General features: G+C 35.6%; 1 protein-coding gene across 1 annotated transcript in view; it reads right to left on the reverse strand.

Moving 5' to 3' along the window:
• Positions 1 to 5,734: 5,734 nt before the first annotated feature.
• Trpm (transient receptor potential cation channel, subfamily M) overlaps positions 5,735 to 13,972 on the reverse strand; it is a 715,965-nt gene continuing 707,727 nt past the window's right edge. Inside the window, exon 29 of the mRNA XM_090378481.1 lies at positions 5,735 to 7,040. Coding sequence (XP_090234607.1) covers positions 5,735 to 7,040 — 1,306 coding nt within the window. The remainder of the gene's footprint in view (positions 7,041 to 13,972) is intronic.

Genomic DNA, 13,972 nt, shown 5'->3' on the forward strand with positions numbered 1-13,972 from the left:
GTCTTTCCTCAATTTGAATTATGCCCTCTCGGGTGATTATTCTGAGCAAGAGGAAGAATCCCATCAGCATTGAGCAATGCTCAAACCATTCAAGGCTTTATACACCTCTATCGGATCACCTCGCCAGTGCCTAGTCTCCAGACACTGTAATTTGCAAAACTTAAGCCTTTCTTCGTACGAGCAGCCCTTTGTTCCATTCACTAATCTTGTTTCCCTTCTCTGTACTAGTTCCAGCAGCTCTACATCCTTCTTGAAATGAGACCTCTAGACCTGTATACAGTACTCAAGGTGTGGCCTGACCATTGCCTTATACAAGGGAACAGTCACCTCCTTATCCCTGCTAGAAAAATTCCTGTATATCATTGACAAGGCACTATGAGCTACTCTTGCAGCCCGTCTGCACTACTCAGAGAACTTCATATCTGTCTGCACAATTACCCCCAGGTCCTTTTCATTCTCTACCACTGTCAGTGTAGTACCACAAAGTTGATACGTTGCTCTGGGGTTGCATTTCCCATATGTAGTACTTTACATTTGTCAATGTTAAACTTCATTTGCCACCTCTCAGCCCATCTGCTCAACCTTTCCAGATCCTGTTGCACCAGCATAGCATCAGTAGTGTCCTTAACAACCCTGCCAACCTTTGTATCATCTGCAAACTTGGACATTAAGCTTGATATACCATCATCAATATTATTTATAAATACAGAAAACAATAATGGACCCAACACTGAACCCTGAGGGACTCCACTAATAACATTAGTCCACGATGAGCAGTGTCCATTGATTACCACTGTCTGTCTTCTCCCCCTCAACCACCCCTTTATCCATAGCAGCAATTTGCCTCCAATGCCACACTGCTCCAATTTGTGCAGCAGTCTTCCATGTGCAACAGTATCAAAAACCTTTCTAAGATCCAAGTATATAATATCAAATTTATTCCCTGCATCCATCTCTTTTGTAACTGCATCATAGTATCCAATCAAATTGGTCAGGCAAGACCTCCCCTTAACAAAACCATGCTGTGTCCGAGCTATAACTGAAGTCTTGTCTAGATGATCCTGCAGTGCTTCTTTAACCAGTGCCTCCATTAATTTTCCTGGAACAGAAGTTAAACCCACAGGTCTATAATTACTTGTGTCAGCCTTTGATCCTCCTTTGTGAATTGGAGTCACATTTGCACATCTCCAGTCTATGGGTACCTCCCCTGAGTCCAAGAAAGCTCTCATAATTATGGCTAAGGGTATGCTTACTTCCTTTGCTGCCTCCTTTAATATAACTGGATAGAACCGATCCACACCAGGTGTCTTTCTTGTCTTTATCTTCAACAATTTCTCCTCCATTTTACTCTCAGTTATTACAAGATTATCTAGCTTACTGCCAGAGTTGAATACACCTCTGGCATTCCCCTCGCTGAATAACTTCTCATGTGTGAATGTTGATGCAAAATATTCATTTAGTTTGTTGGCTACCTGAGCAGGATCATCAACAGTTGAACCATCGATATCAAGTGGACCATGATTCATCCCCTTCCTTCTAGAGTTTACATAAGTAAAGAACTCTTTGCTGTTTTTCTTTGCATCCTTTGCCAAATATTTCTCACAATCTGCCTTTGCCTGCCTAACCTCTTTTGTGACTTGGTTACGACCAGCTTATATCTATCATAGGCTTCTGTGTTACGTGTTAATTTTTATGTAACCCATGCATTTTTCCTCTCTGCCATGTGTCTCATTAGTTCATCTGACATCCATTTAGGCCTAAACCTTGAACAATATTTCTTAGTTGGTATGTAAAGCCTAGTCGCTTCCAAGATAAGTTGTTTGAATGCTTCCCATTTTGAATTTGCTGTTGGTAACATCATCAGTTGGTCCCATTGTATAGAATTTAAATACTGTCTCAGACCATCGTAGTCACCTTTACGAAAGCAATAACCTTTCCCTTTGCCCCTGATGGTAGTTACCTCTTTAAGTTAATCCTACTTCAGCACACTGTGACAACTGCCACCTTGTGGTTCCTCTATCTGCAGATTCTTAATGCATGGTAGGTGGTAGATGACTTTCATCAACCGGTGAAATACCACCACTTTGCTTATTGGAGGCTTCAAGTGGTGAAACCCATGTTTAGTCTCTAGAGCGAAGTTTCCGGCATCCCCCTCCCCCCATACTTCTCCTTCAACCCATGCATGGTACTAAGTACTATAGGTTTTGATACCTTTTGTGTTTGGGGTTTTCATAAAAAAAAAAAAATGAAGAATCACTACTGATAATCAAATCAAGGATATTACTCCCTCTAGTTGCCTTCCGAACAAGCTGCTGTAGAAAACAATCATCCAATAAATCCACAAAAGCCTTGCTAGTGTGTGAATGACCAACCCACAAAAGCCTAGCTAGTGTGTGAGTGACTAACCCACAAATTCCAGTCAATATCTGGGAAATTAAAATCCCCCATTATAAGACTCTCTGATTTACTGGCCCACTCTATTTCCCTGTAGAGTTTCTTATTATACTCATCAGAGTCATTAGGCCTATAGCACACTCCTACTCTCAATTTTGATCTCCCAATGCTTATGTCACACCAAACTGACTTGACACTGCACTGTCCAGCGATGTCGACTCAATATACCTCCTTGGATTTGATGTGTTTCTTAACTAATAGGATAACCCCTCCTCCCTTCCTATCCTGTCTATCCTTTCTGTAGATGTTGTACTCCTCAAATTCCAGTTTTGCATTCCTTATATCTGTGTGACACCACGTCTGTGATATCCCAACAATATCCGCCTTTGATGCATTGAGCAATACCTCTAATTCATCAAATTTATATAACAAACTCCTAGCATTGGTGTACACGCAAGTATACATGCACCTGTTCTTTTTCTTAGCTACCCTAACACAACCCATGTGTTTACTTGTACCGCAATGACTCCCAGCAGTCTCTGAAATATCCTGCAACTTGTTTTCCAGGCTTCTGCTCATTCCAATTGAGGCAGTGCAAGAATAACTTTCACCTCTGCCAGCGGCTACTGTTAATCGATTAGTCCTTGTATCCCCCCAAGCTAGCAGTTTTCCGACCCACCTAGCACTGCCTCGATAGCATCAGCAAATATTCTTGCACCCTTTCTATTTAAGTGTATCCCAACCCTGTAGAAGCAGTCCCTTCTGTTAACAAGTACAGACCAGGCTGAAAAAATTTCTACCCCTTGAGCCTTGCACAATCTTTCCAGGGCCGAATCGATTGACAAGGCTCTCATCATATATTCCCTCCTATCGTGTCTGGGCAGAATTGCAGACACTTTCAAATTCAACCCTAATTCACAGCTTTTTTTCAACAGCGACCTGTACTTGTTAAGTAATTCTGCTGGTCTCCTACTCTTAATTATTTCCTACATTTGTAGAAATAACTTCATTAAGAATTATGATGATTTTGTATAGACTTCAACAAAGTCCAAGCATTGCTATTTATTTGGCCAATTAGAAATAATTTAATTTAACTCAAATTTCTAACTAGATTTGATAATAATACAGTGCCATTTAACTTCAGCTTCAGAAAAAAACAAAATTTAGAATTCATACAACAGCAAACAAATATGCAAAATCTAGAGAAACACAGCATCTTAAAATAACTGATAGTAATACCAATAGTATATAGAAAATTACTTAAACTGGTTAAAATTAAACAGTGAACAACCGAATAAAGGAAAGGCCTACTTAAATATATCAATAAAATGAACACTAATATCCTTCTAAATAATCCTTTTGAAATAGAAATTGGAAGGAGAATGGAAATCAGTTGATGTTGACTAATTACAAGCTTCAGAGTATTTCAATATAAACAAACCCTTCCATCTTCATTCCAATCAATTACCAGTTTGGTTAAAGTATGCCAAATGCTATTAGGTTTATCAAAATTTGTAGACAAACTACATTTAACTCATTTAAGCACCTGAGGGCTACAAAAAAAGGGCTCATGGGCCACCAGTTGCTGCCTCTGCCCTAAGAGACAGGTAGATGTATAATTATTAATGATAAAAATTTAATTTGTAACTTAATGACCACCTGAAAAGGCTACCTCCAACTCTTGGGATGGATAAAGAAAACAGTGCCTCTCATTTAGAAGTACTAGCAGATAGTTCAAAGAATGAAACTGCAGTTTTATCTTTCTGAGATTTTGTTTGTGTGCCTTAAAAATGGGAGTATCAACAGAAAACTTCTATGATATTTAACTGAAACTGATAAATTTGGTCCCAAGTAGAAAAATATTGGATTCAAGCCACTGACCTACTTATTTCAAAGTAGTAAAGGATAAAAATATTTCTCTTAAATAAAAAACATAACCACCACATTTAATACATTGCTAAATATCAAGCATCTTCAAAAAGAACTAATATATTAAAAGGGAATAAAGGCTTATAAAAAAACTATGAATCTTATCTCAATTCCATTTTTTAAAAATGCACATAACAATGCTCTAAACTGGGTGTTGTACTTCTAACTCATTCTTAAAAACAATTTATCCAATTTGAAATATAAATCAATAAACCAGTCTTAAATTGTTTATTGTTAAATAGAAACTGTGGTATTGAGTTAGGCAGCCAGAGGTCAGGTCACAAGGGTTGTTCCCCAATTGAAAATTCAGTGTTTTTCACTACATAAAAACATATACAATTAACTCACAGTTGTCTGCCATATTATGACCTTAGTTGTTGCTTTTCAGAAAACCCCAAAATTAAGTTAAATATATAATAATAAATGTAGAGCTAAAATTAGATGCCTCTGTATACTGTCTTCAGAGCAGCAAACAGGCTGAAGTTTTCTTGTATTCCATAAACATTAATAAATACTTATAAGTAACTGTAGTAAAATAAAAAAAAGTTTTTAATAAAAATACACATAACATATATAAATTTGAATTGTAAGAAATAACTTTGATATATATATTTCTACCAACCATGAAAGAAATATATAAAGGGTATAAATAAATTATCTATATAATGAAATTTTTTTCAAATCCCATACTGCAGATTAAAAGGGAAGTAAATGACACTTCTAAAGTCAATAACCCACTTTCAGAAGGTAACTATCTTATTTCGTGATTTTTAAGCAATTGTATGAAAATACACATAATACTACAAGATACAACAATAGATCAGCAATATGTAACTATTGAAATCAGTAGACATTGTTGTTGTTCCTTACCAATAGCAGTTAAGAAAAATGTTCCAAAGCAAAACAGAAATTTTATACAGCAATTTCCCTCAAAATAAAATATAAAATATTTCCCTCAAAAATTTTTTACAATCTTCAATAACAACATGTATCTTTTGCAAAGCTGACAGAAATATGAACAAAAAAATTATTTTAAAAACTAGAATTAATTCTGAAATTACAGAATTAATTTCAGAATTTCAAATAAATAAATTAGTGGATTGTAAAAATTCTTGAACTTTATACATACAGGACAACTAAGTTTACTATCCTGATTCTTTTCAGATTTTTTCACCTAGAATTATAGTTTAAATTATATCTCATGCACATACACACACACATATATAAGCAATTCATAATATTTACAATATAAGGCATTATTGAAAAACAGTACCCTGTTGTTATATTATGATGATGATGACAATAATGTCACCACAGAGACTTTTATACCAGCACCATTATTGCATTTAGTTTTCCTATTCTTGAAAAGTTTCAGTTTTAACTTTTTCTTGAATAGAACTTTCCTGAGCAATCAACAAGAAGTCTCATTTCTAAAAGTAGAATGTTGGGAAACAATAAGATGTGCTGACCTAGATTTTGGAAGCTGGTTATTACTTGGTGATTCCGGTGGGCATTCTGCAATGCTTGGAGCAGAAGGGGAAGGACTAATACCAGATGGAACTACAATGGTAACGCCATTACCATAGGTTTCTTCATGGACAGCATCTATTTCACAGTCAGAATCACTGTGTGCACTAAACAGTTCTTCAAGGCTAACAGTGAGGTTTTCAGAATCTCTATGAAGACGTCGCTGAATTAAACTTTCCATTAAATAGTAATCTTCTGCTTCTGCATCTCTCAAAATTTCAGTTTCAAGTGCTAGTACATCCTGGTTTTTAACATTATCATTTCTTCCTTGTGCAACTTTTGGTGAATATGGATCTGTAGGAGATGGAGGAAGAAGCTGATTATTAAGTGCTACATTTTCCAAGTCATCCGTAATACTAGTGTACTCTCCCCTTGTTGCTCCAAGACGGGGATGTGGAGATGGAGGTATGATTCTTATCATTGCATCCTGTTTTGGCAACTTTACTTGACCCATGCATGAAAGACTACGTTCTACTTTTGAAGCCCTTCTAATTTGGAGAGTATCAAGCGGTGGCTCATCTAACTGGCACATGCTGAGCCGTCTCTGTAATGATCTTGCCGAAGGTGGAGGAATTTTTATTGGTGCCTCTTCAAGTGACAAAGTATTTCTAATAGCCTCAGGAGCAGCTACAGTAGTCTGTCGCATTAAACCACCTTCTAATCGACGTTTCTGAAGTCTCCTTTGAAGTAGGTTGCTGGAAGGAGCCTTATTATGCAAGTCAGGAAAGGGAGATACTAAACTATGGTGAGGAACAGCTTCATCTATGAAAGTTCCTTTCATATTTGTATCACTTGAAACATCAGAAATTTCATTACCGCCTTCATTACTAACACCTCCACCTCCATCACCACTGCCTCCACTATCACCCTCATCACTATTTTCTTCACTGTCATCTTCTATAACCTCTACAGTGGGTGGAATTATGGAATGACCATAATATGGCATAGTCTGTTGTGAATCTTCTTGATTATCTTCCAAATATTCAGGACTAATGGTTGTATGAAAAGCATGAGTAGCATCAGCTTCAATATATTGTGTAATAAACTGATGTATAACTGACAGTGAAGATGTTGTTTGTTCCATTAAATCTTCTATCTTATTTAGCCTATACTGAAAACCATGTATGCACGTACTGGTTTCTTTTTCCCTTTGATTGATATCTTCTACTCGCTGTGCCATTGTTTCCACTCTGAAAAAAAAATTATAAAATTTTAAAATAAAATAACTACATTCCATAAATATTTCAGGCATAACACATAGAAGCAATATATGTTGTTAGGTCAGAATAAATTAATAATCTGAGATTAAAACAAAAGTTTTGTGCTTCACCAAAGTTAATATTTTCTTACATAATTCCTGTTAAGCAAGATTTCAAATCCTCTCTTTAGGAATGGATAGAACCTTGGTTGAAATGAATTATGTAGCTAGCTTAATTTCCTTGAAATTCCATTGCTAGACACAAAGCACACTGAAGAAGGAGTGTATAATAATTTTAAAAAACAAACAATTCACTGTGAGGAGAGTGCACTTTTTCTCATTAGACATAAACAAAGTTGTTACAAAGATTCAGTTTGACACCAGTTTTCAGAGGTTTGTAATGCACCTTCCAATAAAGACAGAATTTTTCCTGCAATTTTGCTCAAGTACAAATTCATAAAAGGTGTTATAATAATATTATTTGGGGGGAGGGACACTTTTATATTAGTAATGCAACCTCTATTTTTTTTTAGCCAGTGTGCAATGTGGTGATTTCTATTTTACCCCAGTTTTCAAAATTTATGACTGGGTTCCAATAGATAAATTTTATTCAAATTTTGTTATTACACACACACACACACACACACACACACACACACACACACACACACACACACACACACACACACACACACACACACACACAACATGATACTTCTACAACACAGTTTCATTCTAACACGATTGATAAATTGCAGCAATCCTTGCACAACAGGATACTTATATAACATGGTTACACTCTAACACAGTTAGAGAATTGTGGCTAACTGCGTATAACACGGTATTTTTGAGCTTTTGTGTGGGGAAAAATCTACTATTATATTGGATGTAATTTTTAAACATTTGCATTCTTTTTTGTGAATCCTTGCTGTTAACTCATTAATTTATGCAAAAATAAATAAATAAAAAATAAATTTATTGGGAAATCCACGTATTTTATTTTGTTGGTAAATCCCCCTGTTAGGTTCTGTGCTATTGAACTTATGCTAGTTCAAGAGCATAAAAATTTGTGACTTCGAAAGATACAGTTCATAACTTTTAAGGTTTTTGTAAGGTTATTTTGATTATTTGATTGTTTATAAATTTTTCTGGGTATGTATTACTAAACTTTGTTCTTAAGAAGCGTATTGGAATAATTTCTTTGTTGTAAATTAAAATTCCAGCCCTAAATTATGCCTAAGGAAATTAGGCATAATTTGGGTAACTGCCAATTTATTTAAAGAATGGATTATAAATTGTTTTGTGCCAGTTGTGGAAAAGTATTTATAAAAAGAAAAATCTATATTTCAAAATTTTATTACTATTGGGTAATGTGCCAGGCCATTCAAAAGATTTAAGCCAAATGTTGAAGTAATGTTACTACCACCTAATTCAACTTCTTTAATTCAGCCATTAGATCAAGGCATTATATCTACCTTTAAAACTCATTACATCAGAAAATCGTTACAATCAATCGATTTTGGAAAAAAATTGATTCCGAATCTATTGAAGTGATGGAGGCATGGAACCATTTTTCAATTGTGGACTGTATCGAAATCATAGATTTATCGCTCAAAGAAGTAAAACTGTCAACCCATGCGTGTTGGAAAAATGTATGAACAGAGTCAGTTCATTCATGAAATATGGTCCAGCCAGCAGAAAACAGAATCGGTGCAAGGTAGAACTTGCTAAGTCAGTAGGAGGGGAAGGTTTTCATGATAAAACTACTGAAGACTTCATGAATTACTGGTAGAAAAGAGACTGGAAAAACGGATTTGGTGGAAATGATATCAGAGATAAACCAAATCAATTCAGAGGATAATAGCACAGAAAATTCTGAAGTTCCGAATTTTACACTTAAAAGCATATGGGAAAGCATAAATTTAGCCGAGCAATTAGAATCTTATTTTTTTTTTATGCATATCCTTCGACTGAAAGGAACACAAAGCTCAAAAGGGAGCTTCAAAAATGCTTAGCTCTATACCATGCAATTTACAAAGATCTATCAAACAAAAGCAAACAATCCCAGAATACTGATATTTTAAAGAGACCAGAAGATACATGAAAATAGATACTACAGAAGAAAGTTCAGAAGGTGAAGATATTCTGCAACTGAGAAAACGTTCTCATTTGATTGTGTTTAGAAGTGATAATGAGGAAGAAAATTAAATGAGCATACATTAACTGACATATTATGTATCACAGTTTGTCCAGTTATTACTATTTTTAATAAATTTTTTCCGATAGTTATAAAATTTTTTAAATATTTTTAATAAAACGTTTTTATTTTTATTTTAAGAATTTTAATAAAAAGTTTCTGATAGTTATAAAAAATTACGTATTTTTGTTAGATTTTGGAACATAACCCCCCTTTTTGTATTGGTTCTTAGTCTCATATAACACAGTTTCGCACCACACGGGATTTTATAGGTACCTAACTACCGTGTTATACAAGGATTACCTGTAATTTAAAAAATATATATAATAATTTCTTGTGAAGTGCATACAAAGAAACAGACATTTCAATTGATTTTACTTGATCCTGCATTTTTCATATTTGTGTGATAACTAATTTCTGAGATATTCAAGAGAAATCAAAGAAAATACTTTTTTTTTCTTTTTTGAAAGGTATTGGGAGTTTCAGCTATGTAAATGGAGGTAGAAGAGCACAAAATTGCTAAAATTTTCTGGGGGTAAAAATCCTTGCATTCCTGGCTCGGGGTGAAAAGAATACATAGAAATCAAGAAGTGCCTGACCGAAAAATATCATCAGAGACTCAGAAGCCTGCTGAAAGCAAAATTGAATGGAGGGAACACAGTTAAAGCCACAAACACCCATGCAGCTATAGTATTAACATACTCCTTTGGGGTCATAGATTGGACTAACACCGAGCTAGAGGATATCATGCAAAAGACAAGGACGATGATGACCAAGAGCCACTAACACCACCTGAAATCAGCACTAGAGAGATTAACAATAGCTCGGAAAGAGGGAGGAAGGGGCCTGATAGAGCAACAGAAAACAGCGATAGTTAACCTGAAGGATTACTTCAAGAACAACACAGCACCACCACTCCACAAAGCCATAAGGAAGACAGATAAGTGGTATACCTCACTCAACCTAATCAAGGAGCCTCCACTGCCCATACGGAACAAGAAACGAAGCTAGAAAGATGGGCAAAGAAGACACTCCATGGCAGGCACTACAATGACCTCCATCAAAATCACATCGATAACATTGTTTCCAATGCATGGCTCAAAAGGGAGACACTCTTCCCCGAGACTGAAGGATTCATGCTGACGATCCAAGACCAGATAATCAACACCAGAAACTATAGAAAATACATTGCAAAGGAGCCCGGAATGTCAGATGACACATGTCGACGATGCCACATGGCCTCAGAAAGGATCCAACACATCATAGGGGAGGCAAGGTGATCACCCAGACTGAGTACGCTCGTAGATGCGACTGTGTAGCCAGGATAATACATCAGAAGCTAGCTAGGAAATACCAGTTGACCAAAGAAAGTGTACCATACTAAAAGTATGAACCCCAGGCAGTACTAGAGACCCCAACCCACAAGCTGTACTGGGACCGCACCATAATAAAGGATAAGACCATCCCGCACAACAGACTGGACATAACCCTTGTGGACAAGATGGAAAAGGCTACCTACCTGACTGACATAGCGGTGCCCAACACTAGCAATGTCCAGAAAACCTGTGAGTAAAAAATTAGGAAGTACACGAAACTGAGACATGAGGTCAAGGAGATGTGGCATATGCAAGAAGTAATGACCATTCAGATCATTGTTTCAACCACTGATATGGTGCCAAAGACCCTACATAGGAACCTAGCAGCAATAGGTCTCCCAGAGAATACCTACAAGGAACTCCAGAAAGTCGCAATCCTGAACACCTGTAGGATAGTCAGAGAGTTCCTCGACCAACAGTAACACCAGACATTACAACCACCCTGTGTACTAGGTAGCAGTACCCATCATGGAGTGGAATCCCCCAATCAAAGAGAAATAATATAAGAGCAACAATAATAATAATAATACAATCCTACACAGTGGAGTCAAAAAATTTCAGAAATTCTGAAACACCTGTCAAATGATGCAATAGCATGAATGGATATACATGGTCAACTGGTTGAAGCATGAATGCTCAGTCAGTCTGTGGAGGTTGGGTACAGTAGATATGTAAACAAAAAGCAACTTGCTCTTTGTCACAGCAAGAGCAAGTTGTTTTTTGTTTTGTACTACATACGACAGGACATTGTAATCTGAACAAAAATAAACATCATATGCTAAGAATTTCAAAAACTTGTGGGAAAGTCTTTCTCAAATCACATAACGCTTAATGCTTGTCACCATTCCAGTTGCAACATCACTGACAAAGAGCACTCACCCATATGGCACATAATGGCCTTTAGCTGCCATTGTGCTGTAAAACCTCCAACAACAACAACTCACCCATATTTACCCTTAACCAGCCTTTACAAACTGAGTGGGTATGTGTGTCCAAACCATAAATGATTACTAATATCCATACATATGCAGAAAAAAAAAAAGCTATGCACAGGAACTGCATCCTTTGCATACAGTTCAAAAATTCATGAACATTTTGAATATGCTATGTATTGCATGACTAAACAGTTAGTCAGATATACTACTCACTACTTATGAAAATTTATGGTAAAGTGAGCTAAAAGGATATGAAATATAATATTACTCACTAAAATTTACAATCTTCACTGAAATATAATAAAATTAAAAGATACCTGCAAAAAATATAAAAATCAGCAACGAATGGAGTATTTGGTCTTTGTCAACAAACTCTCATAGACACAGAGCCATACTCTACAACAGAAAAGACACCAGCATGACTAGTACAGATTAATTGTAATCATAAGACTTACTGCAGCACTGAATCATACTATGCAATATCACAAATCTCATTCCTGTCTTCTGATCATATTAGACATTTGGTAATAAATTTGTTTTGCAATGATAAGATGGCTAAACACAAATCCACCTATAGTGCAGAATAAAACCAACTCAAAAGAAAAGATATGTATTCACTCCCTCTTCATCAAAAATTTCAGATGGTTCAACATGGTCACTTTCCATCAATATTGGTGACCAGCCACATATATTTGGAATATCCCATGCAGATGGTGGCTCTGTTTCAGGAGGTAGTCCTGCAGTTTTCTCTTGGTTTCTCTTAAATAACAATCTCCACAACCTGGATATCATGTTTTGTATGTCATCCCTTTCCTCGTTATCACAGTGGAGGGGGGGGGTATTTTCATGCAGGTTTTTTTTGTGGTAGGTTGGCCAGCCATAGAAAAATTGCTTCATCTGCAGACTAACTGTTACAATCCAATTACAGATTAGCACTACAAACCTCAAAGTTATACACTACTAATATGCACAAAAACATGGGTGAAACTGTAAGAAATCAATACCACAGTTTAAAACAGTGCATGCATGGACCAAAACTACAAATTATCCCCAATTTCGATCTGGTCAAGTTTTTTATTTAAGTTTTGCCATATTAAACTACTTCAGTCTGATACCAAACTGACAGTTATATACAGGATTCTGTTATAATTATAATTAACAGTAAGGATGATAATAAAAAAGCTTGCTTTTCTCTGTATAATGGTCTGCATCATCATTTTAAAAATAACAATATAGGTTAAAAATATGTTCTGGTTGCATTAAGTCAGATTAAGTAATATGTATTTGTCATTTATAAGTTTTTAAATTATTTAAAATAATATAAATCCAATGGCTTAGAAATTATTTAAGAATGAATAAGAAAAATTACCAGATAATCACAGAAACACAACTATGGGTGATAATACTGGAATAAATAGTCTTCACACATTATATTAATTTTTTATATTCTCTATTTTAAGGATCCTGTTTTTTATTTATTATTATTTTTTTTCACACAGAGGATTTAAACATCCACAAAATGAATATGCCCATACAGTTCAACAGACTGAATAATAATAGTCTTTAGATATATTTAAATATATCCAAAAAATCAAATATGAAGCATGTCCAGAAAGTAAAGTCTGTCAGGACAGTTCATGGGGTTTTGTCAATGATATACATGAACTTTGCTAGCAAGGATAGGAGGTTATTATTCCATTGTACAAGGCAATAGTTAGGCTACATTTTGAGTTCTGCATACAGGTCTGGAGGGCCTCATTTTAGGAAGGATGTAGATCTGCTGGAACAGGTGTAGAGGAAAAAAATTAGATTAGTGAGAGAAAAAAAAATGGTATGCTTACCAAGAAAGGCTTCAGTTCTGCAAATTGCAGAATCTGGAGACTAGGCACCTGCAGGCGATCTGATTCAGGTGTTTAAAGCTTTGAATGGATTGAGCAAGCTCAATCCATTCAAAGCTTTAAATTTACTGCAGCACTGAATCATACTATGGCATTCTTCCTCTTGCTTAGACCACACATGAGGGGACATAAAGAACTAGACAAATTATTGGAGGGGATGGACAAGGGATGTGGATTTCTTTTTTTTTTGACCGATGCTTTATAAGCTTGCTTTCTTGCATCATTTAGCACTACTAATACTAATACTAAATATCCAATGCACACAGCAACCTTGCAAACAAGAGGGGATTACCATGGTGACAAAATAGTACTACATATAGTACTAGCTAACACACATTATACCTGTTTAGTTGCTATGAATGCACTGTGTTATTCAGTACAAGTTAATAATGAAAGTGTCTATCAAAAACTAAATATGAGATTCAGCCTGTTATCAGATTTTTAAATGCTAGGAATGTTTGGCCTCATTCAAGGACACTGCTCCATTAAATTGAGAAATAGCATCTGAACTATTGCAA

The sequence above is a fragment of the Mastigoproctus giganteus genome, chromosome 7 (genome assembly GCF_048544385.1).
Source record: "Mastigoproctus giganteus isolate SK-2022 chromosome 7, ASM4854438v1, whole genome shotgun sequence".
In the NCBI taxonomy this organism is placed as follows: Eukaryota; Metazoa; Arthropoda; class Arachnida; order Uropygi; family Thelyphonidae; genus Mastigoproctus; species Mastigoproctus giganteus.